This window comes from Lissotriton vulgaris, chromosome 5, assembly GCF_964263255.1.
Source record: "Lissotriton vulgaris chromosome 5, aLisVul1.2, whole genome shotgun sequence".
Lineage (NCBI taxonomy): Eukaryota > Metazoa > Chordata > Amphibia > Caudata > Salamandridae > Lissotriton > Lissotriton vulgaris.
The window spans coordinates 1,994,610,635-1,994,637,766 of record NC_141693.1 but is presented as its reverse complement, the minus strand read 5'-3'; the positions used below and the strand labels follow the sequence as shown (position 1 = coordinate 1,994,637,766).

Here is a 27,132-nt window from a genome sequence, read left to right as displayed (position 1 = left end):
TCTCGGGATCAGCGGAATAGGAGGAAAGGCGTGAACAAATGCGCCGTACCAGGCAATCAAAAGCGCATTCACCAAGGATCCCTGATGGTGAACCCTGCTTGCGTAGGACTGGCATTTGGCGTTCTGAGGAGTCGCAAACAGATCGATGGTTGGGGTCCCCCAACGTGAAAACAGTTCGTTCAAAATGGTCTGATCCAGTTCCCATTCGTGGCTGATTGGCGACTCAAAGAGTCCGCTGTGCCATTGAGTGTGCCCGCCAGATGTTCCGCTGAAAGAGTGATATTGTGTTGGATCACCCAATTCCAGTGCTTACTTCGAAAGGGTGCAAGATCTCGTCCCGCCCTGCTTGTTTATGTAGTGCATGGCTGTGGTGTTGTCTGTACGAACCAGCACTGAACGGTTGCGGATCCTTGGAAGGAAAGCCTGTAAGGCTAGACGAATGGCCATAAGTTCCAGCAGATTGATGTGGAACTTGCCTTGGACTGAGCTCCAATGACCACTGACTTTCAGTTCTTGGAGGACCGCTCCCCACCCCTCCATGGAAGCATCGGTTGTCAATATCATGGGAGATGGTGGAAGTTGGAATGGCAAACCTACTGAAAGGTTGTCTTTTAGCAACCACCAGCTGCCTGCCTTTCGCATTCCCGGAGTGATTACTATCTTGTCGTCGAAGGAGCCTGTCACCTGACGCCATTGTTTGTCCAACTGTTCCTGCAGTGGACGCATTCGCAGCCTGCAGTGTGGTATCAATGGTATGCAGGATGAGATCGATCCGAGAAGCGATTTGTATTGGCGAACTGACAGAAACTTCCGTGTCTGTAGGAGGCGAGCTGAGAGAATCAGTTTGGTCTGGCGCTCTTCCGAAGGAAAAGCCAGGCAGCACTCCATGTCTAGTTTCGGACCCAAAAACTTTGCTGTCTTGGAGGGGCGCAAAATCGATTTTTCCTTGTTGAGCCGAAGGCCCAGCTGCTCGAACAGTTGACTGCAGCTCGTGACTGCCCTGGACGCCTCTTGGAACAAAGGAGCCTTTACTAGCCAATCGTCCAGATATGGGAAAACTTCGAAAGACTGCCTCCTGAGAAAAGCTGCCACAGGAGCCAGTACCTTTGTAAAGATCCGCGGAGCGGAGACCAAAAGGCAGTACTCTGAATTGAAAATGGCTCTTGCCTACTCTAAATCGAAGATAGTGCCTGTGAGCTGGTTGAATGGACATATGGAAGTAAGCATCCTCCAAATCTAGGGTTGCCTTGTAGTCCCCTGGATTGAGAAGGCGGCGGATGTCCTGAAGAGTGACCATCCTGAAGGACAACTTGATGAGATAAGTGTTGAGCTGTCGTAGATCTAAAATCGGACGCCACTTGTCCTTCGTCTTCCGAACCAGAAAGAACCTGGAATAGAACCCTTTCCCCTTTTGGGAGAGAGGTACAGGCTCTCTAAAATCGGACGCCACTTGTCCTTCGTCTTCCGAACCAGGAAGAACCTGGAATAGAACCCTTTCCCCTTTTGGGAGAGAGGTACAGGCTCTATTGCCCCCTAGGTGAAGAGTTGGTGGGCCTCGAGACAAAGGAGTCTTAGATGTTTGGGTGTAATGGCGTCTGGAGCTCTCGTTGGAGGAATATCTTGGAACTCCAACGTGTGTCCTTCCTTGATGATATTCAGGACCCACTGGTCCGTTATGACCTTCCAGCTGTTGAGGCAATGGGCAATCCTGCCCCCCACTGGTGTTAACGAGGGTACAGGAACAGTAGAAAGAGCCACATGGCTGCTATTGTCGCTTGCTATTATCACTCCTCTGCTGCCCCTGACGTCCTCTCGGCGGCTGGCGAGAGAAAGACCCCCTCTGTGAATATTGGGGTTTGTATGACTGGCCATGTTGGGAGTTGGATGAGTAGTGGTGCTGATTGCCGCCTCTGTAGGATGAGAAACCCCTTCCTCTTGCCCCCCTAAAGGGCACTTTGCGGTATTGTAAAGTTCCCAAGGACTTGGCCGTATCCGTATCTTTCTTTATGACTTGTAGGGCGTCATCCACGTGTTTGCCAAATAACATCTGTCCATCATAGGGCAGATCCAGAATCTTGTTCTGTACTTCCTGTCGAAACCACGTGGCTCACAACCAACCCTGGTGTCTAAAAACTGCCGAGCCGGCTAGCGCTCGGAAAGCCGTAGTTGCTATATCCATAGCGCAGTCGATTACCTCTGAAGAGGCACGCTCCCCTTCCATCAAGATATTTCTGACCTCGTCCTTAGACCCATCCTGAAGTTCTTCCACAAATGGAGAGAGGTCACACCACACCTGGCGATCATATCTCCCCAGAATCGCCAAAGCATTCGCCGCCCTAACGAGGAGGCTGGCCATTGCGGCAAATCTTTTTACAACATTGTCCAGACGCCTTCCCTCTTTATCAGGTGGCTGCGTGGATGGATTCTTAGATTTACTCTGTGCGGCCTGGGAGATAACCGAGTCCGGTTTTGGTTGACCTAGAAGACATGCCGGGCTGCCCTCCGGCGCCTTATATTTTTTCTTCAGTCTGGGGAGTACTGGGAGGACCGTGGCTGGATTTTGCATAGCTTTTAAGCCTTCTGACCAAACATGTTCAATGATGGGGATTGAACGAACTGACTTCCGGAATGGTTCTTTGAAGTAATACAAACAACTTTCAGATTGAACTGTGGTAACTGGAAGACCAAATCTCTTGGATGCTCATTCCATTAAGTTGTGAAAACCTCCAATATCTGCTGGAGGAGAGATTGCAGTATCAGGCCCTGTGACGTCTGGATCTTGAAGGCCATCCTGATTCCAGTCCATATTCTAATCTTGGTCAGGGTCCCCTTGCTGATCCACATCTGATGAGGCATTATCATCATCAGTATCATCCCGAATGGCAACCACCTCTTGTGGATGTTCTACGGGCTCTGGGCCATGCCCTCTTGAAGGCAAAGAGTTGTCTGCCATTGATTGAGATGACTGAGGCGGAGGTGAGGGAGGACGTACTTGTTGAACCTCCTGTGGAGCAGGAAACCGCCTCCGATAGTCCTGCAACATTAATTGCAGATCAGAGATGAGAGAGGATGGCGTCGCTACCATGTCCTGCTGGGACTGACGTGGAGGTTTCTGCGAATGAACCTGCATGCGAGGCCTCTCCTGCTGGTCATAATAGTCTTGTGGAGCATAGTGTTGTTGCTCCGTTTCACCTTCTTCAGAACTGACCTCCTGTAATTTGACTTGTAAGTCAGATGGGCTATAAGCCGGCCCATAATTATCAGTCTCCTCCTCAGAGTCCTCATCAAGCAATAAGGTAGGAGGCAACTGCGTAACTCGCCGTGGAGATGTCATTTCTGGCGTTATCGTCTCTTTCTGTGAGAAATTGCAAGTTTCCCAGTCGTCAACGATGTCGTTGACGGAATAGTCGTCGACGGTTGAATCTTTAAAGACTGTTTCGTCGACGGAAGCGCTGACAAAAACTGTGCTCGTCGTCGATGGCTGAATAGTCGACGGGGAGATGGTCATCGTCGACGATGGTTGGATCGTCGACGGAACCGTCGACGAACTCGTCGTCCGAATCATGGTCACCGGCGTCGTCGACGTTGTCTTAGTCGTCGTTGACGCGACTCTCGTGGTCATTGTCGTCGACGTGGAAAAAGTCATTTTCGTCAACGACGAACAGGCATCAGGAGTCTTAAACATCGTCGACGGTGTAGATGCCGTCGTCGACGAGCCCGTCAACGAGGCCAATTTTAGAGACAAGTCTTTCTTGACAGGAATCGGCGACGTACCTGTGGTTTTCGCCGTCGACGAACGCTGTTTCTTGTCAGAAACAATCTCCTGAGGCGTAGTGGAAGGCTTTTTCGCCCCTCTTTCCTTTTCAGAGGGTGGTGAAGTCACAGGGACGATCTTTTTAGCCTTTTTTGAAGGTTGCGACTCCTCAGGCTGTCCCTGCCTCTCCTTTTCACAGCGATGAGGAGATTTTAGGGAAGCAGGCCTATCAGACCTATCAGAGGTCCCGGGCAAGGCCTTGACATGGGGCTCATCAGATGTAGTAGGGGGAGACCTACCCCTCTTCCTTGATTTTCTTGACACCACCGAAGAGCAGCCCTCACTGTCTGCAGACAGAACTTCCTTGCGGTCCATCATTTTTTGTAGCCAAGTCAGCAGGCGTCCTTCTCTGTCCCTCAAGGTGTTGGTGGAGAAGGATCTGCAAATCTTGCAGTCAGTGGCCTTATGATCCGGATACAAGCAGTATATGCAGTCTTCGTGTTTGTCTTCAACAAACAACCTCTTTTTAGAGCAAGTAGCACAGGCTCTAAAAAGTGCTTTCTTCTCTTTGTCAGACATGACGAAAAACAGGCCAAAAGTTGTAGAAATATACTTAGAAGTGAAGAAAATTGAGCAGAGCTCAATGGAGACTCCCTTGCACAACGTGCGGTAGAAAATCTGAGGCTCTCTCAGGAAGGTTCTACGGGGTGAGGCTGCTCTGATTGGCTACTACAAGAATTTGGTCTCTTTTACAAAAAAGAGGTGGATAAGCTACAAAATGAGATGAGGCCTAGGCCTATTTTTTGACTTTGTGCTTACTACTATGGTATTTTTTTTATTTACCGAGGCTCCCATTCCGACGACGGGGAATGATACAAAGCATGGGAATCTATGAAAGTTCCAATACTGGGGCAAGTTTCCGTTTCCATCATTATTTCGCTTAGTGGATGGGAGCCCAAAAGCACCTGGTGGCATTTTACCATTTCTTTTTTTTCATGGAGCATCAAGCCCCTCTGCTCTGTGTGAGGAGGGCGCTTGTGGCACAAAGGGGGCTGTGTAGGACCCCTAGCAAGCACCGCCAGGCTGTCTCCTTGCAGGCACGACCTAAAGCGACGAGAGACCAGCTACAGTTTCCTTTCTGTGTGCACCCCACACAGCAATACCCACCGATCACCCACCCTCCACAGAGGGGAATTAAGAGTTTAGTGGGGAGCAGCAGACTACTGGGTGGAGTCTCTTGCAGGGCACTGCCTCCCCATTCCCCAAGGATATATAATTAAATTAATCCGCAGCTCTGGGGGCTTGTCAGGCATCCTCTAAATGCTCAGGCCAAACACACAAAATGCTCCTTCTGCCACCGTTGGTCCCATTTTCCTGTGGTTTAAAGTGTTCTGCACCTGGCGGCCGACCTCAGCCACCAAGGGTATTAGGTTATGGTGTACTGGCATTTAACTTCATGGGGATTAATAGAATGGAGCTAGTTTCAAAACTGCTCTCCATCTGAGAGCTCAGGGGCCTGCCCACCTGCCCCCACATGTTCAGCAGTCTTCCTTGATCCAGGGTCTTCCAGCAACAGTACTCCATAGCTCTCAAGGAAGGCCTGCCTGCACTCCCCAGGTCCCACGGCCTCTTATGGACTTGCAGGGCCATCCATGTGTCTTTCAGTAGTCGTGAGTACTCAAATGGGGTCCATATAGCCAAACTCGGTCCACAGATGTTAAAGGGGACCCTCACCACCAGGGTCTCTAGCGAGTCCACCCTCTAAAGTCTCCCAGAGGGAGTGGGGTGGACAGTGCCAGTAGTCATGGAGACAAGGATCCAACAGAGTCCAAGAAGAACAAACTACGTACCTTCAGTACCGCCTTTTCTGGTACAAACTCTAACTGCAGATTCCTCATGTTATGAATTTCCACAGGCACCAGACTAGATCCGGAAACCTTTGTGGCAATTCCCTCTCACGTCATTATGTGTCTGAGCAATACGCTACTCCGGACGGTCTGGAGTCATGGTCCCAATTCCGTCCACTTCCACTTGATGTTTCCCTAAAAAAAAAAAACGATTGGAATGTAAATCTGGCTCGCCGGGCAACCCCTGCCCAGCCCAGTTCTTTAAACTTCTCGCCCCCTGTCTTAATGCCCCCCTGAACCAGATTTGGAACTCTTCTTTGAGTTCAGGCATTTACCCAGCAGCATGAAACAAGCTTTCCTACTGCCAATCCTCAAAAAATCGGATGCCGATCCTGCATAATATAAAAACTTTAGACCTATCTCCCTTCTGCCGGCTCTGGTAAAAAGTAGTCCAGAGGCAACTCTCGGAATTCCTGGAATCTAACAATCGATTCCATGATGCCCAATCTGGCTTTAAAGCAGGCTACAGCACGGAAACCGCACTCCTAGAAGTGGCAGAGAGTGTTCGTGAGACCGTTGACCAGGGCAACGCAGCAATGCTAGTACTGTTGGACCTGTCTGCGGTTTTCGACACGGTTGCCAATCAGATTCTTCTAGAGAGACTTAAACACCTGGGAATTCAGGGCACGGCCCTGTCCTGGATCTGGTCCTGGCTAGAGAACCGTTCACAACAAGTTTTTCTGTGCCCCTTTGTCTCTTCCCAGAAGCCCCTTGTATGTGGGGTCCCCCTGGGATCGGCATTGAATCCTCTCCTCTTCAATGTATATCTTTCCCCTCTCTCAGCCTTAGTCGAGACTCTTGGGGTGAAGGTGATCTCTTACACTGATGACACCCAGCTTTTGTTCTCTTTCAAAGAACAATTGGAGGTTGCCTTTGTCAACTTTAGACGTGTCTGTACATCTCAGCCTGGATGACCCAAAATTGCCTAAAGTTGAATTTGGAGAAAACGGAGGTGCTCTTCTTCAATCAACGGGCACCACCACCTTCTAATCTCTGGTGGCCACAGGAACTTAATACCCCACCTGAGCCAGTTGACTCGGTGATAAATCTGGGGTTTAGATATAATAATGATCATTCCTGTAAGTCCCAGATTCGGCAAGTCTCCTCCTCTTGCTTCTGGAAACTGCAAGCTTTGAGGAAGTTCCTCCATTTACTCCCATTGGACTGTAGGGGGACGGTAGTCCATGCCTTGGTCAACTCTCGTTTTGACTACGCAAATGGTCTCTATTTGGGACTTATAGCATATCTGATCCGCAGACTGCAAATGATTCAGAAAGCGGCGGCCAGACAGATCTGTAAGGTGCCCTACCATCACTCCATTTCTCCCCACCTAAAAAGTCTCCACTGGCTGCCTGTCAGTAGTCAAATTGAATTTAAGGCTCTCACTCTGGCTTACAGAGTCATTAGGGGTCGAGGCCCGGCATACTTGAGAACCAGACTACAACACTATCAACACGACAGGGCCTTGAGATCGAACCATTTGAAGTTGCTCACTATTCCCCGCTTTCGTAAGGCTAGGTTCGGCGGCAGAGCATTCACGGTCAGGACCAAGTTCAAGTTCAAGTTCAGGTATTTGTATGGCGCACTGCTCACCCAGAGGTTCTCAAGGCGCTTGGGTAAGGGGTTCATTATTTGTCGAATAGCCAGGTTTTAAGTTCTTTTCTGAGGAGATTTGGTTTTGAGTAAGGCGGAGATGAGTGGGGAGTGAGTTCCAGGTCTTGGCTGCAAGGAAGGAGAAGGATCTGCCACCCATGGTGGATTTTCGGATGCGCGGGACAGCGGCGAGGGCTTGATTGGACGATCTTAGTTGGCGGGTGGGCTTGTAGAAGGACAGTCGAGTGTTGAGGCATTCGGGTCGTAGATTGTAGAGGGCCTTGTGTGCGTGGGTGAGAAGGCGGAATGTAATTCTTTTGTTGACGTGAAGCCAGTGGAGGTCTTTTAGGTGTCCGGTGATGTGATCTTGGCGAGGGATGTCTAATATGAGTCTCGCTGATGCGTTTTGGATGCGTTGGAGTTTCTGTAATTTTGCTGAGATTCCGGCGTATAGTGTGTTACCATAATCCAGTCGGCTCGTGCCCAGTGCGTGGGTGACAGTCTTTCTTGTCTCGAGGGGGATCCAACGGAAGATCTTTTTGAGAATGCGAAGTACTTTGAAGCAGGAGGATGAGACTGCGTTGACTTGTCTGGACATCGAAAGAGAGGAGTCTAGGATGAAGCCAAGGTTACGTGCGTGGTCTGTGGGTGCTGTGCCCAGAGCGGAGGGCCACCAAGAGTCGTCCCAGGCAGAGGGGGAAGATCCTAGGATGAGCACCTCCGTTTTGTCTGAGTTGAGTTTTAGGCGGCTATGTTTCATCCATTCGGCTACTTCTTTCATGCCTTCGTGAAGATTGGTTTTGGCGGTGTTAGGGTCTTTGGTGAGGGTAAGGATTAGCTGGGTGTCATCGGCGTACGAGATGATGTTGAGGTTGTGTTGACGCGCGATGGAGGCGAGTGGGCTCATGTAAACGTTGAAGAGGGTGGGACTGAGTGAAGATCCTTGTGGTACGCCACAGATGACTTCAGTGGCTTCGGGGTTGAACGGGGGGAGTCAGACTCTGAGTTCTCCCAGCGAGGAATGAGGTGATCCAGTCCAAGGCTTTTCCTTGTATTCCGATGTTGCTGAGGCGTTGTATAAGGGTGCTGTGGCAGACTGTGTCGAAAGCGGCGGAGAGGTCGAGTAGAATGAGGGCCACTGTTTCACCGTTGTCCAGTAGTGTTTGGATGTCGTCAGTCGCTGCAATGAGGGCGGTTTCGGTGCTGTGTTTGGCTCGAAAACCGGATTGAGATGGATCGAGGGATTTGTTGGATTCAAGGAAGGCGGCGAGTTGTTTGTTGACGGCTTTCTCGATGACTTTGGCCGGGAATAGGAGGAGGGATATGGGTCGGTAGTTTTTAAGTTCAGAGGGGTCTGCTGTGGGTTTCTTCAGAAGGGCGCTGAGTTCGGCGTGTTTCCAGCTTTCTGGAAAGGTGGCGGAGTTGAACGAGCAGTTGATGACATCACGGAGATGGGGTGCGATGATGGAGTCTGCTTTGTTGAAGATGTGGTGGGGGCAGGGGTCAGTTGGCGAGCCAGAGTGGATGGAGTTCATTAGGCAGATGGTGTCTTCAGTGGTGATTGGGTTCCAGGCGGTAAGGTTGTTAGTTGGCGGAGTAGGATCTGAGAGGTGTGGGGAGGGTTGAACGCTGGGAGTATTCTTGAAGCTGTTGTGGATGTCGGCAATTTTGTTGTAGAAGAAGGAGGATAACGCATCGCAGAGGTCTTGGGAGGGAGTGATGTCGTTGGATGCAGCGGTGGGGTTGGTGAATTCTTTGACGATGTTGAAAAGTTCCTTGCTGTTGTGAGTGTTGTTGTCGAGACGATCCTTGAATGCCGATTTCTTGGCGGATCGAATCAGTTGGTGGTGTTTGCGGGTGGCTGCCTTGAGGGTGGACATGGTGTCGGTGGTTGGGTTTTTTCTCCATGTTTTCTCCAGGGTGCGGCAGAGCTTCTTGGATTTTTTAAGGTCATCATTGAACCAGGGAGCCTTTTTGCTGGCTGATTTGATCTGGTGTTTTTTCAGGGTTGCTAATTCGTCAGAAATTGTGGGTGATCCATTGCTTGAGATTGGTGGCCGCGTGGTTTGGGTCCAATGAGAGGGGGGGGAGGGTTTTGGTTGAGTGATGTGAGGAGTTGGTCGGAGGTGATTTTGTTCCAGTTTTTCCGAGGAATAGGTTGTGGGCGGTTGTGGGTCAGGGTGGTTTTGTAGCTGAAGTGAACACAGCTGTGGTCCGTCCAGTGGAGAGCTGTGGTGCGATCACAGGAGATGTGCTTGCTGGAAGTGAAGATAGGGTCGAGCGTGTGTCCGGCTGTGTGGGTGGGGGTGTCAACAAGTTGTTTGAGTCCGAGATTGGCCAGGTTGTCCAGAAGGGTGGTGGTGTTGCTGTCGTGTTTGTTTTCAAGGTGGTAGTTAAAGTCTCCTAAAAGAATGTAGTTCTCGGAAGCGAGGGCATGTGGGCTGACGAAGTCGGTGATGTCATCGCTGAATTGACTGCGGGTACCTGGAGGCCTGTATATGAGGGTGCCTCTAAGTGTGGTCCTAGGGTCGGTGTGGATCTGAAAGTGGAGATGTTCGGCGGTTGCAAGATTGTCATCGGAGCTGCTTGTGATTTTGATGGTGTTCTTATGGATGATGGCGATGCCTCCTCCTGTATGATTGGTGCGGTCTTTACGGGTGATCTTGTAAGCGTCTGGTATGGCTATGGCGATGTCGGGTGCTGATGATGTGTTCATCCATGTTTCTGTAAGGAAGGCGATGTCCGGTGACGTAGAGTCGAGTAGGTCCCATAGTTCCGTTGCGTGTCTGTGGACCGAGCGGGTGTTGAGCAGGATGCACTTCAGGCGGTTAGAGTCGGAGCTATGTTTGGAGGGAGTGGATTTGGTGAGGGTCCTGAAGCAGTTGAACTTGCAGGCGAGGCAGGCGAATGGTCCGTGGGTGCGTCCTGGGGTGGCTTCGCCGCATTGTGGAGCGCGTCCGGGGTTGAGGGCAAGGAGAGTTGCGGCATTATATGTGACTCTAGTGGGTTGGGTACGGAGGGGGTCTGGCGCTGGGTGCAGTCCAGGCGCGGACGGACGTAGACTGGCTTACCTTTGGCGCACCTTCGGCGCGCATGGGGCGCGACCGCTGCGCTTGAACGCTGCACGTAGGTGCATTTGACATAAATGGAGAAGTGGAGGGGGGCGGAGCGTGGGAGGGGGAGCTGGGAGGCGGGAGCGTAGGGGGAGGGACGGGCTGCAGGCACAACAAAATGGACGAGACAACAACAGGACAACGTGGGCGCAATCAGGTAGCGATTGTGCTCAGGGGCAATGCGGGTAATGCGAGCTGGCGGTGGAACACACGGGCACAATTTCAATTAAATAAAGTATTAAAGCAATGCGGAGCGTTCACACTGAAATATGCTAAACAGGCAAAGCAATGCGGAGCGTTCACAGTATAAGTATTCTAAACACACAAAGCAATGCGGAGCGCTACACAACAGAGCGGGTGCAAATTCAATTTAAATAAATTTAAAGTATGGCAGTGGTGGGGGAGCAGCGCTACGATACCAGTAACAGCGCTATGGGTTCGGGAGGAAGGGTGGAGCGACCGCTTCACACAGAGTCAGGCTGGTCTCAGACTCAGACTACAAAACTCTGGAATGCCATGCCTCTCTCTCTCTTCGATTGATGGAACCAGAATCAGGCTTCAGACGAGCTCTAAAAACCTGGTTCTTCAACCGTTCCTAATCCTCTGAGTACCGCTGTGTGATTCGACTGCATTAGCGCCGGGACACCTGTGCGCTCTATAAAATAAAAAAATATAAAAATAAATAAATAAAAATAATTGGCATTGTGTGGCTCCATATTATGGGTATTGTGGGGCTCTGCGTATGATGCATTCCGCCCGCAGAGACCGTCAGGGCTTCCATATATACACCACCCTCACAGACTGACGTCTGGTTGTTTTGATCTCTGTTCACATCATCGGACGTGGAGCTATGGAAGTTTGATAGCACAGTCTGTAGATAATGAGATTTGGCATCTTATTAATGGACTATCTGACACCATCCCACAGAATGATGAGGAGGGAGGGTGGGTGAGGAATATGCGGTTAGGTAAAGTCTTTACCAGAAAAGGCTTTATGGTAGGTAAGTAATTTCTTCTGCTAGAGGCTTTTAATCGCAGAAAAGCTTTCTTAATAGTTGGGAGGCAAAGAAGACACCTGCACACAGGTTCAAAAGGAGTGCACATCAGGCAAGTGAGTATCAAATCCCACTGCGGCATCGCAAATTGCGTTGGTGGGAGCACGTGGACCAGCCCTTTCAAAGAACGCCATCACAACAGGCGACTTGAAAAGAGACGGCTGATCAGGTAAATGCAGGAAGGCTAAAGGTTAACATTTAACTGCAGCCAAAGCAAGGCCTTGCTGTGCCAAGGACAAAACAGAAGAACATCCCATAATTGTGCATTGAGGTTTTTAATGTTTCGGGAGGAACACCAAGCAATAAACTTCTCCCTGCATCCTGCATAAACAGATTTTGTGGCTGACGCTTGGCAGACAAGATAACACCAACTAGTTCAGGAGGAAGATTGAAAGCCATCAGCCGCCTGCGCTCAACCTACACACATGGAGGTGCAAGTTGTGCGGGATTAAGTGCAAGACTCAGCCCTGATGCTGTGACAAGAGGTCGTCTTCTCAAAGGGACAGCTGGGCCGGAGAACAAATGCCCATCACCAGAAGTTCCGGCTACCACCTTCGCCTCGCCCAATCTGAGACCAATAGGATGACTAGGGCCTGTCCTCTCTTGATCTATTTCAGAATTCTAGGCAGAGGATGGGGGGGGCGGAAAGGCATAAAGGAGTCCCGAACCCCAATGCTGTTGAAAGGAATCTCTGTGAGAGGACTTTTTAGGAACTCCAATGTGCAAAAGTTTGGACACTGCACATTCTCTGTGGTGGCGAATAGTTCGAACCAGGGCTCTCACCAATGCTGGAAGATGCTCTGTGCCTCCTCAGAGTCTAAATGGCATTCATGGTCCGCTAGGCAACATCAGCCGAGTTAATTGCCCTGGCATTTAAAGATTCTGCAACATGTTGAACAGTCCAGTAGATGCCCTGAGACGTCACTTAGAGAAGCTGGGCATCCAGGCACAGGACCCATAACAACACCCTGCCCTGTTTCTTGCAATAATACAGGGCAGTCGCAATGTCTGTATCGGCTGCTGTTCCCCCTTGATGGTCAGGAGATACGCCTTCAGTATCAAGCAAATCACTCATAGCACTGGCAAGTTGTTGTGGAAGCGAGTCTCCGCCGGAGACCAGAGTGTTCTGATCTCCACCTCTCGCATATGGCCTCCCTACCCCAGCAACGATGCATCCATCACAACCATTAGCTCTGGGTACGATAGAGAGAGGGGTCGGCTGACAGTCCAATCGCAATCAAGCACCCACCAATGCAGATCTTTCAGTCTCCTTTGACACTGGGATGGAATCTGCTAATTTGCTCTGGTGCTGAGCACAAGGATGTCTTGAGTTGTATGTTGCCCCTGCAAGCCTGGACACACTCCAATTACTCCCCAGCTTCGCGCTCAAAATGACTACAAGTCTTTCTGCTGCTGAGGCACATACTGTCGCTCCTCCTGTAGCTAGCCCCTACAGAAACCTCGAAAGGGAGGGCGATGCCCTTGCTCTCTTTAAATCTCTCTAAGGCCAAGTCAGCCTTCGCTCCAAAAAGCCTAGAGCCATCAAAGGGCATGTCAATTAGGGACTGCTGTACATCAGACAAAAACCCTATGGAGCAAAGCATTGTGTGGCGCCGAAGCATATTGCTGGTTCCGACTGTCATACCCAGGCAGTCAGTAGTGTCCAAAAAGGTGTGTATTGTGTACCTAACTGTGTGTTACAATCACTAATAAGATGCTGCAAGCTCGGTTTGATGTCTTCTGGGACAGCTGGCAAGATGTCAGACACTCTGTCCCACAACGTGGGGGCGTCCTACCCAGGATGCATGAGGTGTTGATAGACCCAAGGGCATGACTGGCATAGAGGAACATTCTCTGTGCAAATTTTTCCATCCATTTGGATTCTTGTTCAGGTGGAGTCATAGGGAAGGCAAATTAATTCTGGCAGCCAGTGGACGCCTGTACTGACATGCTCTCCATGAAATCCTGGTCCCCAGGAGCAGGCCTGTGTCGCCTTGACACTTGCCTGTTCAAGGAGGGGTAGAATCCTGGTTCTGCCCAGGTGCCCTCCAGGATGTCAATGAGGGCCTCGTTGAAAGGCAGTAAAGGCTCTTGGGCTTGGCCTGAGCTGGGTTGAGGAGCTCAGTGAGGACATTTGCTTTCACTTCTTGCATGAGAAGACCAAGGTCCAGGATCTTCGCCGCTCTCCTGAGCACAGTGGCGAAGGAGGCGGAGTCTTGAGTAGCATTGCTTGATTTGGAATATAATCCAGTATCTGGCGATGTGTTCAGACCACGGTCATATGTCCCCTTAGACATAAAAATCAGCTCCATAGTTACCATCGTCCTCATCGTAGTGGTTGAATGTTTCTGGGTTGGAATGGGCAGAATGTCGATGGCCAATGAGTAGAGGTTGAACTTTTGAATCCAACAAAACTATCGGAATCGTGCCTGGTGTCTGTGATGCTCAGGCCGGCAACACTGGTTACCTGCAGTCTACATGCCTCCCTTTGTCCTTAAGAAGAAGGCATGACCAGGCTGGTCAGTGAGGTGACAGCTAATCAGCCCATGTAGATTTCTCCTCCAGCCTCACTCTCTACCAGGCAAACACTTCATCCCCTCCAAGTAGGCCTAGTGTTCGTGGGAGCCATTTGTTTCACTTGCTGCCTGCAGGTTATTTAACTTGGTCAAGCAGGGTAGTTCAAAGCCTAAAACTGATTAGGGCTGACTCAAGAAAACACTACTAAAGCCAAAGTACATGAAGCAGTGTAAATACAAAGAATGAATACTATAGATTTGGTCTTGAGACCTTTTAAACGTAGGGGAGGAGTCTTTGATCTTTTCTCTATGTTGAGTCAATGCAAAGCAATGATTTTGCTTCAGCTTTCACCTGTAGGGTCAATACATGGCCAACAAGCTCCTCACAAAACAGTTGTTAGCACAATACAAAGTCAACTTGCTACATTACAAAGCAGATGTTGGCACATTACATTGTCAGGTGTGTATCACTTACAACGCAACTTTTACGTCGTAATGCTGTTACAACGCAGCTATTACAACGCAGGATCCATTACATCGGATGCCATTACAACGCATGGCATTACATAGCAGATGGTATTACAACGCATACCATTACATCGTAAGTATTGGTAAGTATATAATTTTTTTTATTTTTTTTTTAATATTATATAATTGATTTAATTATTATTAATTATAAATAAAAATAAATAAAAATATGTATTTATGTTTTTAAACATTATAAATTAAATATATTAATTTAAGTAATTTTTTAAACAAGTATGAGTATAGGAGTATATGTTGTGGGGTACTAAGGTATATGTTTTGGGGTGTTTGGGTATTTTTAGGTTTTAGGGCAGGGTTTGTGTTTTGGGGTACAGGGGTGTTTTTAGGTTTTAGGGCAGGGTTTGGGTTTTGGTGTACAGGGGTGTTTTTAGGTTTTAGGGCAGGGTTTTGGGTTTTGGGGTACAGGGGTGTTTTTAGGTTTTAGGGCAGGGTTTTGGGGTACAGGGGTGTTTTTAGGTTTTAGGGCAGGGTTTGGGTTTTGGGGTACAGGGGTGTTTTTAGGTTTTAGGGCAGGGTTTGGGTTTTGGGGTACAGGGGTGTTTTTAGGGCAGGGTTTGGGTTTTGGGGTACAGGGGTGTTTTTAGGTTTTAGGGCAGGGTTTTGGGGTACAGGGGTGTTTTTAGGTTTTAGGGCAGGGTTTGGGTTTTGGGGTACAGGGGTGTTTTTAGGTTTTAGGGCAGGGTTTGGGTTTTGGGGCACAGGGGTGTTTTTAGGTTTTAGGCCAGGGTTTGGGTTTTGGGGTACAGGGGTGTTTTTAGGTTTTAGGGCAGGGTTTTGGGGTACAGGGGTGTTTTTAGGTTTTAGGGCAGGGTTTTGGGTTTTGGGGTACAGGGGTGTTTTTAGGTTTTAGGGCAGGGTTTGGGTTTTGGGGTACAGGGGTGTTTTTAGGTTTTAGGGCAGGGTTTTGGGTTTTGGAGTACAGGGGTGTTTTTAGGTTTTAGGGCAGGGTTTTGGGTTTTGGGGTACAGGGGTGTTTTTAGGTTTTAGGGCAGGGTTTTGGGTTTTGGGGTACAGGGGTGTTTTTAGGTTTTAGGGCAGGGTTTGGGTTTTGGGGTACAGGAGTGTTTTTAGGTTTTAGGGCAGGGTTTGGGTTTTGGGGTACAGGGGTGTTTTTAGGTTTTAGGGCAGGGTTTGGGTTTTGGGGTACAGGGTGTTTTTAGGGTTCAGGGGTAGGTTTGTGTTTTGGGTTAATTAAATTATATTTACTATTTTTAAATTAATTAAAATATATTTAATAAATTAAATTAATTTTATTACATTAATTACTTTTTTAAATAAAATTAATTAAATTAAATAAATTATTCCAATTAATTTAATTTAATTTCAATTATAAAAATATGTACATTAAGTTAATTTTATTATTTTAATTAAATTAAATTATTTCCATTTTTTATTAAAATTACATTTATTAAATAGATATTATTTTATTAAATTAAATTAATGGCTATTTTAAAATGTATTTTAATTAAATTAATTAAATTAAATTAATTCAATTAACTTAATAACATTTTTTTTTAAATGTATACTTACCTATACTTACGATGTAATGCCATGCGTTGTAATACCATCTGCTATGTAATGCCATGCGTTGTAATGGCATCCGATGTAATGGATCCTGCGTTGTAAAAATTCCGTTGTAATGGAATGCGATGTAAAAATCCGCGTTGTACTGACACCAATCCCATTGTCAACACGCTACATCACTAAACAGTTTGCAAGTTTGTTATGCAACAAGATAATCCATTACAGTTGGGCAATGCACTGAGAAGGGAATGTCACTGTGTTAATGTTCACGTAGAGGGCAGCTGGGACGTCCTCCCCCACACTGTTAACAGACTGGTAGATACTGGTAGATACTGGTGGATACTGGTAGAGTAAGAAGACACCATTCTTAAGAGTGTGGGTTCACCTTTTTTGTTTTGCCAAAAGTGTTCTCTACGATGCTCATTGTGTGCATGGGTTAGGATTTGTAACTAGGTACTCAAGAAAGCATAGAAATCCCAACAAGTTTATCACGGGTTAGCCTGTGGCGGGTGAAGCACCAAAGCGGTTTTAAGCCAAATGTAACGCATACTGGATGTAAGAAGTCGTTCAAGTTTCAGAGCACGCTAGAAGAGATAGTACTAAGCAGGCTGGGAGTTAATCTGCTTCCATCTGGCCAGTTGCAAATCTTCCAGGTCTGATGTCTACTTCAAAGTGAAGGTAAGTACCACATTTATGTGTGCCAGTAAATCTGTTCCTAGGAATATGTTGTAATGTTAATGAACATAGTACATTTGTAGGGCCAGCCCAGATGAGATGTGATGGAAGACAGCACTTTTCTCAGGTTGGAGGATACCCATAGTATAGAGTGGGCGTTGGATGTTACTAATATTCCACGGTGACTAGTAGGACAGTTCCTCCAAATAAATCCAGATACGATTTACAAGGAACACTGATGTTTTATTAGTTAATGTGAGTTCAAGCCAGATGCCATCCAAAAGAAATGCAGAGACATATACAATTATTAATTTCCGTAGGGGACAGCAAACCCATAAGAGTATGCCAATTATGCTCGAGCTAGTCAAATCAAGGCCCACCTACCTGCACTGTCTTCAATATCAGATCTTCTAGTGCACATTAGCGCTTTCACTGCATATGAAAGTGCTCTAAACCAGGCCCGCTGCCTGGTGGCCACTGGGCCCAATAAGCAGAAATCAAAGATCTTAGACCGTGATTCTTAGCCACCTGGAAGGTACAGTTGTGGGTGCCCTTGGCCAGGCGACAGTCTCAAAAAAAAAAAATTAAAAAAGGGCAAAAAACAGCTTGTTCAACAATCATCTCAGATAAGTAAAACGTATTAAGGAGACATTGGATGTTATCATCCAACAGCACACAGAAGAGTAGGCCCCTACTACCTGTTAACGACAGTAGGGCAAACATGACCCACAGCCGAGCTCTCGCTACAGTAGCCCACCAAATATAACTACTGCTGCCAGCCTGCACTCCCGTGTGCCCCCACATAAAACCTTGTTACTTTAATATCCCTTTTCTGAATAAAGACTGAGGGGCACCAAGCAAACACCAACATATAAAGGCTTTTCTCAGAGCCTAAGTCATTGGCTCTACCACAACCAACCCTGACAGTTCACCCACATGGCAGCTTTAACCCAAGGGCCCAGGGGCGTCTGGTTCTGTGTCGCCTTCTGTTAAATGTGATAAGTAAATTTAAGATCTGATCTCAGCCTCAGAAGGTGCCCGCACCAACAGGCCATCTTTGTTTATTTTAACTGTGGAACCTGAGTTAGATATAAATAATCTGGCATTCTTCAGAGAAGTGATACCACAGGCTGAACAATGGTTCATTGACCTCCTAGAGTATGCCTTGACTGCGTGACTTTCCAACCACCGACACCGCAGTAATCCCAATGGAGTGTAGCAGGGGGCAGTAACCTGGGACAGTATTCAGACAGGATATCTCCCAGTAACTGCCCAAGCATCCCCAGAATAGGCCTCGCACACACCTATTCACACTCCCAGAGGGTAATGAGAGTCAACTCCATCAGTTCATGGGACCAGAAGTAAGTGAGGTTGTGAGGCTCCCTTTGGAAACTGGAAACATTCTAAAGGGAGGGGGGGGGGTGACTTCTTAAATCTTTCCAACAGAAGAGGCCCATCCTCCACAAGCTGGATGAAGGATTGGAATGAAAACCGGACAAGTCCACACCACGGAGAGCTCCTGGTGAGGCTTGGGGCGGCTGTTCAGACCGTCTAAGTTCCAGATTATGACTGGATGTGAATAAGCACAGATGATTAATATTAAACGCATTCAGACAATTTTCTTTTTTTAAAAGCATCTTCCTTATCTAGCAGAACTCATCGGTTTTTGCACCGGGTATCCCATCTGTTCATGCAGTTTATGTGATACGACTAATCCAATAAAAAGCTACTTATCTATTGGAGAGTACAAGCCCAAGCAGTGGGAGCGAATCTAGGTTTCGTGTCACAAGGAGTAACTGTTCGAGTTCAAGTGAAGAGTTTGTGGGTGCATGTAAATACGTGTAAGTGATCCAAACACAGTAACGAGGACCCCTGCAAACACTACGCTAAACACACAAATATTAGAATAGAGGCAGTTTTTGCCCAAAGATCTGATCTATGTAAGGCAATTCAGGGTGCAAAGGAGCAGGAACATGTTTTTGATTTTTTTAAAAATTCATCCATGACTATAGTGCTACAAATTAGCTTCACATGGTCCCGTTTGGGTTCTTGGTCAACGTATGACCACACCAGGAAGCAACATACCTGTACAATCCACGTCACCTGAGGCAGGTCCAGGCCACGCGCTGCAACATCCTGCAATAGAAACATGAAGCACAGTGAGCTCAGAACTTGGGGGTCTGTACCAAATCCCCACCTTGCATGGGGGCATTTGCTCATCCACTTGGGGGGAGGGCTTGTGTTATATGGAGCTTAACTAGGGGCGTCTAGGGGTGGAAACCGGTGACAGGGTCCCACATATGACAGAATGAAAATGTTGGCTGGTGTACTAGCATTGTTTGTCTCTGGAGGTGTAATGTAATCAATATTTATTAGGTCTGGCTACAAACAACTCCAGCTAATTGAAGACCTGTGTCACCAATCCTTCAAATAAAAAGTACAAAAATGAGTAGTACAGAAAGACAGAGAGCTTTGGGTCACTCAGGACCCTTTAGAAGGTGACATTCATGAGTTTCATATGCTTTTTAGTTTCCCAACCCTTGCATGCGATGTCTGTCAAGACCATGGCATTCAGTAAATGAATAATTGGTCCCAATTGTGATCCCATTTGGTTTTAGTAACAGGGCATTGTTGGAACTGGTACTTTCCGGTTGGCTGAGGTGGTGCCCAAGCCAGGTGGAACCTGCCAATCCCGTCGGGTGCGGGTGATTACACTCTCTGTATTCCTGCGCTCTCCCTTGGCACTGAGCAGTCAGGATTATCACAGAGGCCACGTGTAAAGCATTGGCACAGCACTCTCACACAATAAATACACTGAGTGTCACACAAGAGACTTCACACGTGCTGTATATAAATATAGATTGTATTCAACACACACATTAACACAACATGACCATATGCTGATCCTCATGCACTGGTCACTCGAAATGACACCAGCGCTCAAACATAAAACAAGGATACAAGCCAGACGATGGCACAAGTTACTACCTGAGGAATGGGAGACTAAATTACGCGATACCCTAACACCGCGAACAGAGAATTCGTGGACTGGCTAGTCCGACCCCTACACAGCTCCATTCCTTTGACCAGCACTCTCAAACACGTCAAAAGACTTAGCCCCGCTCCCTGGTACACACCCGCCCTTACTGCCCTGAAAAAACTATGCAAAAAGTCAGAACGCACGTGGAGAAAAAGCAAATCAACAGAAGAGAAAAGTGCATACCACTACTCCATGAAAGCATACAAACGAGCCCTACAAGACGCCAAAAGGACTTACTATGAGGAAAGAATAAAAGGCTCCTCCTGTTCATCCAAGGAGACCTTTTCAATTCTCAAAGAACTCCTTCATGTCCCGGACCCCCCTCAGAAACCCATGGACCCCAAAGCCGCTGAGGAAAAATGTGCTAAGCTGGCCTCCTTCTTCAACGATAAAATTAAAAAAAATTCTCACCTCCCTCCCGCCCGCCAACTCTGACTCCTCGGAGAGAGTCGAGGAGCTGATGCCCCCCGCCAACACACCCTTTTTGGAGTCACTTGGCCCAGTTACAGAACAGGAAGTAAGGGCCATACTCACCTCAACCAAGAGCGGAGCTCCTAGCGACCCCGTCCCCATACGCTTCGCAAAAAACATCACGCAGACCATAGTTCCCCAACTGACAGCCCTGATCAATATCTCGTTGGAACAGGGAGAGGTCCCTTCCAACTGGAAGGAAGCTGTCGTCAAAGCGCTCCTCAAGAAACCGTCGCTCGACCCCACAGACCTGTCCAACTACAGACCTATCTCACTCCTCCCGTGGATAGGTAAAGTTGCCGAGAAACTCGTGAACAAAAAGCTGTCCCACTACCTCGAGTCAAACCATCTCCTCAACAACTCACAGACAGGCTTTAGACCAGGTCAGGGCACGGACACTGCTCTCCTCGTAGCCGTAGAAAGAACTAGGGAAATCATCGACACAGGAGGATCAGTGGCAGTGGTCCTCCTAGACCTAAGTGCGGCCTTCGACACGGTCAGTCACCAGGTCCTAACCCACCGTCTCGAGAATATTGGAGTCAAGGGCAGAGCACTGAAGTGGCTATCTTCCTTTCTCTCCCGACGTTCCTACCAAGTATGGGAAGGCGAAAGCCGCTCCTCCTCCATCCCCCTCCAGTGTGGTGTGCCTCAGGGCTCTTCCCTGAGCCCTACGTTGTTTAACGTTTACATGGCCCCACTGGAGGAACTCGTCTCACCCTGTGGAGTCACTATCGTCAGCTATGCGGACGATACACAGCTGGTGGTGACACTCTCCCACCCCAAGCTTGAGCCCTCCAATCTCCACGACTGCCTCTCCAGCGTACACAAGTGGATGAGCGACTCCGCTTTGAAGCTAAACGGCTCCAAAACGGAGATCCTGCTCCTAGGACAAAAAACTATGAGCCTCCCCTCTAACATCTGGCCCGCCTGCATGGGGGAACCCCCCACCCCCAAGAAGGAGGTAAAAAAGTCTCGGAGTGTGGCTTGAGACGGACCTTACCTTTCAGACCCAGGCAAGAAAGACAGCCGGCATATGCTACGGTCTACTTAAGTCTTGCAGGAAGGTAATCCCACTACTACCTTTCCAGTCGCGTCTCATGCTGATCCAGGGCCTAATTTTATCTAGGCTGGATTACAGCAATGCCATCTACCTGGGCGCCCCTGAATCCACCTTTCAAACCCTGCAAAAAGCCCAAAACGCCGCAGCCCGACTCCTAACAAACACCCCGGCCAGTTCATCTGCCAAGCCCGCTCTTAGGAAGCTGCACTGGCTCCCTATTAGGGAAAGGGTCGCTTTCAAGGCCCTCTGTCCTGCCCACAAGGTTCTCCACAATACCGGCCCGCCCATACTTAACAACTGGATCAGTCCCTACAGACCCACGAGAGCGCTTCGCTCGGAGCATGGAAACCTCATCATGATCCCGAAGGTGAAAAAGGCCCGCATAGGTGGCCGCCGCTTCTCGGTTAATACTGGCAAGAAGTGGAATGCACTCCCCTTGAGCATCAGAACAGAACCCAACCTTCTTCGGTTCAGAAAAGCACTCAAAACCCTACTCTTTCCCTAATCTGGCATCCCCCTGACTACACCCTCAGTGAGTAACAAGGTTCAGCGCTGGGATACCCATCGGGTGACTACGCGCTCTACAAAACTATAAATAAATAAATAAATATTTCTGGGCATAAATCACACTTGGGCCTAGTGCAGATAGTAATATTTCCAACAGTGTTACAATTACATCAGCAATATGCACAATTGGGAAAATCCTATTTCACCCCAGAACACTTATGTGGTGCGATACTTTGTCAGAACTGGGCCCACATAATTCAAATCCATACATTTCAGTTGTGCACCCCAGGTCACAACGATATCAGGAATGTACACACATTTCAGCAGACCCAATGCTGGAAGGATAAAACCAATGCAGAAACAGAGTATTTGTTAGTTAATGAAACAAACAAATAAAAGACTGCTGCGTGGTGCAGCTCTTAGCAGGCACTGGTAATGCAGCACACTCCCTACACACATATCACCACAACACAGTGCAAAGGATATCGGGAAGTCCTTATGAAGCACACTTGCGCGCACACACGCACTCTGAACTTTAAAAAAGTGCACATTATATCTGGCAGGTCAGTTGATAATATGAATGCAGACCCAATGGCACACAGGTTTCAGTAAAAAAATACCACCCTTTACTATTACACTGATACAAGCCGCACCAGACAATCTGGTTACAATCAACCCACAGCCCTGAAATGAGGCACAACGTCTGGTGCGCGATGATACGAGTTGCACCAGACAATCCATTTGCAATTAACCCACAGTCGGAGTTGCTGTACCTCCCTGAAATGAGGCATGTCTGGTGTGCGATGATACGAGTCACACCAGACAATCCAGTCCCACACATACAACCGCAAGTTCAGTAGTACCACACGAGGTATAATGAGGCACTACCACAAGTGCACTCTCCATCCGAGGGTCTCAACCTGTGAATCGGATACCGCATGCAATGAGCATGCCGTCAGCGTGTCGCACGAGAGAGGCGCGGCACATACGATGAAGGGGGCCACGCTGAGTCCCGCAACCAGTGAATCCGCTCACCATCAATGAGACACTTGTGAGAGATGAGGTCCCACGATGCAGGGGCCACACTCCTTAGATGCAGGCACGGTTTGGGGGGCTATGCACAAGGCAATCCGGTCTCAAGGCACAATACTTAGTTCCATGCTCACACAGCGCTGCAGTAAGAATCCAGCAGACCCACACAGTCCAGGATGTCTGGCCCCACGTCCTCGCAAGTGTATCTCTGTCTAGCTGAAGTATGGAAGCAGTAGTTATACTGTGGTGTGCCTTTGAAGTTGGGGGAGATTTAGAGGGTTCCCCTTTGAACAGACTTCTCCTCTAAATTTCAGTCCTGTCTCCCATGGGGCCCTGGAATGCAGATCTTAATCTTTAGTGGGGCCATGATCTGGCTTCAGAGGCCATGTGTCAAAACCTCTTCCTCAAATCTATCCAGCCAGGTCCTTAAACAGCAGAGGTCTGGTGCTGCAGTTGCATGCCCAAAATGTATGGCTATCTCTGGGGAATGCACAAATGTGCTTCCCCTACCTCCAGTGTGGACTGGACTCAAACTAGAAGGCACACAAAATAGTTTAGTGCAGAGAAATGCCCACTTTCTAGGAGGGACATTTCTAAGTTATTAATGACAAATCGACCTTTACCACAAGAGAGAATTTGTCATTGTGAATCCAATAATAGTAAATGACACGAGGCTGCTTCACTGTCAGCCACCACTGCAGCTTAAAGTAATCTCAGCCATTACCCTATGTTAACCTATGGGGAGAGCAGACCTCTTAGGTAGTGAATGAATGAAATGTGATTTGTAACCGCGCAACTTAGCCCAGTGGGCGTCAAGGCGCCTAGCTCAATATATAGCTGAGTCAGCCAGATGACGGAAACTTACTGGTAGGCTTTAATGAAACACCAGGTTTTAAGGGCTTTCCTAAAGAGGTCTAGTGAGGGCTGAGATTTGATCTCCAAAGGAAGTGTGTTCCATAATTGGGGTGCTAAGATGGAGAATGCCCTACTCCCCCATCTAGCCTTCCTAGAACGAGGGACTACCAGTTGATTCAGCTCTAGAGAGCGAAGACATCTGCTGGGTACATAGCGGGTAAGCAGAGACCCAAGAGCATCAGAAGGGCCTGCCATGAGGGCACGGTAAGTAAGGCAGAGGAGTTTAAAAGACACTCTAGAGGAGATAGGGAGCCAATGGAGGCTTTTCCTTGCCATAGTAGCAGATGAAAGCCAAGGAAGGGCCAGCACAAATCGCGCAGCAGCGTTCTGCACCACCTGCAGACGCTGCAGAAGACACTTGTTGGCCCCAGCATAGAGAGAGTTACAATAATCCAGCCTGGAGCCAACAAGAGCTGTCACAATCTGCTTGCGTGCCTGGGGGGAAAGGTAATGAAGGATTCTTTTGAGGGTCCTGATAACACCCCAACAGGTGGCAACAGTCCTGTTTACCTGAAGCTCCATAGAGAGAGAGGTGTCGAAGATGACGCCGAGATTCCTGGCAGATTGGGTAGGAGTGGGGCAGGTGCCAAGAGATGGGGGCCACCACTCGCCTGACCATACGTCCTGGTCCTTGCCAAAGACCAGGACCTCTGTTTTGTCGCCGTTCAACTTTAGGGAGTTAAGAATCATCCACTCTGCAACAAGCTGCATGCAAGGTCTAAAGTTGTACGCGGATGTACTCACAGAGTGGGCCAGGGACACCATAATCTGCGTGTCGTCGCATGGGGGTGCTTCACTACCTTGGGAGTGCACACATGGGTATCTGCCATGCCTTTCACAGATCACTTGCTCCACCACCCGGGGCTCACCCTAGGGGTGCTCTAGTGTTACTGAAAGGGATGCACACACAGGCCTGCAATGGCTTGCTTGAGACCGGTTTGAAAGGCTATCCTTGTGGATGGCACAATCAGTGCTGCGTCCCACGAGTAGCCAGTGCAGCGCCTGGCCTGGGTATGTGGCATAGCTCTCTGCAGGGTGCTCACTGGCACAGCACCTAAATCAATCAGATAAGCACCACTTCCTACCATGTGTAGGAAGGGCATGTGTGCGCTTTCACACTACATTACAGTGGGAGGGGTGCCCAGAGGCCTAAGGCCACGAAAAGAGTATCCGCAAAAACCAAGAGGAAAAAAAGCAAAGCGTTTAAGGGGAATCCCCCAAGAAGGGCCATGTCCAGCAGGCATCAAGTGGCCCATACTAGTATTTTTGATGCATGTACCTTGCTGACACATCCACATTTTAATTGCTGTTTTATGCCTTTTTTATGTCGAGCCTGTGAGCGCATGCGTCTCGCTTGCGAGACACTTGTTTCCAAAAATGGCTTTGAGCTCTCCTGTTGCTTACCATTGGTCTTCTTCTGCGTCACTCTTCTTTGCAGGCATGTTCATTGGCCAGTGGAGCCGAAAAGTCACTTCCGATGCTTGCCGTGGAGCAGGGACTAACACAGACTGATTCAAGTTAATCCGTGCCCGTACGTTGCCTATAAAAGGTGCATACATATAAAACCCAGCCCAGTAAAGTTTCTGAGTTATGAAGTAATGATAAACAAGGTATTTGACGTATGTGGGAGAGATGACACAGTGGGTTAATGTTCATGGCGCACAGGTCACACGTTCGAATTTGGACATGGCTGGCTCTGCCGGTTGTCATTTTCCTGTTTTACAGTATTTTGTAAATTCTGCATTCCTGAGCGCTTTGATAGAAAGAATGCATGTTATCCAAGTGTGCAGGAAAGCGGTGAATGGAGGTTTGGGTGGCACACAATGACAATAGTTCCTGGGTTTACATTTTCCATCATAAATGGGGGTGTTAAGGGGAGGTTTGGGGGTTTCTCACAAAAGCAGTGGAGATTATTTTGGGAGGTGTTTTGAAAATTTGATTTGAGGCGCTATCTTTTCACAGAAAAACAATACGTTACATTTAAACTCTGTAACCATAGACTGAGGGTCAGGCTGGTGTCTTGTCGCCATTCTCTGACCCCCACGTGTTCTACCACCTGGCCCTTTTTTGGTAAGTTGAGAGTGGAGGCAGAAGGTTGGCAGCTTCTCGTTCGTAAATATCATGGCCTTATCTGCCTATTGTAACTTATTTAAAAAGGTACCGCAAGCAGGAGACTGTCTAGAGAGCGAATAAACTGGACCAAAGGATTCCACAGCCACTCGATTCAAACTGAATTAAGCCTACACCTAAACTTGTCTTTGTACAGCAGTATAAGCCACTGGTGCAGCTTCAGTGCACTACACATTTGGTCAGTAGCAGTAGGTCATAGCAGGAGAGGCTGATCAACGCCCATCCTTTAAGCCAGAGACCTCGATTAGAATATCGCTCCGTAGGGCACCCTCGAGAAGAGCTGCTTGAATACTTCCGGGCCTAGGCGCCTTAAAAAAAGTGGGACTTGCACTCAGTTGAGAGAGTGGCACTGGTGGGGTGAGATTGTCATAAAGCGGGGTATAAAAAGATGGAGGGTGGGAATGGGAAAAATAAAGTGAGCAAAGGGTAGTTATGGTCCACAATGTATGAGGTACAAAAAGATAACAAGCATTGGCAAAGCCAATAGGTCTCGCCTATGAGAGCTTGGCTTTGGCAATGTAGTGTTGCTAAGCTGTACAGCACCACAATCGTTTTGCAGTGTGGCTAAAGCTAATTTAAAGCGTTGGCATAGCAAATAGGTCTTGCCTATAGGAGCTATAGGTTTTGGTAATTATTTTTTTGCTGTGCTGTATAGCAGCGCAAATGTTTTGCAGTGTGGCTAAAACTAAATTTAAACAAGCATTGGCAAAATCAGTAGGTCTCGCCTAGGAGAGCTACTGGTTTTGCCAATGGTTTGTAGCCATGCTCTACAGCAGTGCTGAAGCTTTGCAGTGTGGCTAAAACGAATTTAACAGGGATTGGAAAAGCCAATAGTTCTCAGCAATCCTAGAGCAATAGGCATTGTCAATGGCTACGGGCGCTGTCAATGTGTTGTCAATGCTAATGGCTCCTCAGCGCAGCCATGCCCTCTTCGCAGTTTCACTAGTGGAGCATGTAATGTGCCCTCGCCCCTTCAGGAGCACTGAAAGCAAGGCAGCAGACACGCATCGACATAGAGAAGTAACATCTCCATATTAGTTCTCCTCTGTCAATTGCCATCATGTAATAACAATGTTATTTACAATAGTTGGCATAATGAAAGCAATCCATTTTAGGTCTCGCCTACGCAGCGCGTAAGCGCTACTTTGGAGTGACCTCTTGGAATCACTCCGGATTTTTCAGAAACTCATGCATGTACAGCACTGTTTCCAATGAGCACTCGTGCATGTACAGCATTTACCTTGCGGGAGTGAGCAGCGGTGCCATCTGTTTGCAATTATCGTGCCCGCTCTTTG

General features: G+C 48.2%; 1 protein-coding gene across 1 annotated transcript in view; it reads right to left on the bottom strand.

Annotated features, from left to right (window-relative positions):
• DDX31 (DEAD-box helicase 31) overlaps positions 1 to 27,132 on the bottom strand; it is a 201,356-nt gene that overhangs the window by 111,467 nt on the left and 62,757 nt on the right. Inside the window, exon 15 of the mRNA XM_086924761.1 lies at positions 18,768 to 18,818. Coding sequence (XP_086780887.1) covers positions 18,768 to 18,818 — 51 coding nt within the window. The remainder of the gene's footprint in view (positions 1 to 18,767; positions 18,819 to 27,132) is intronic.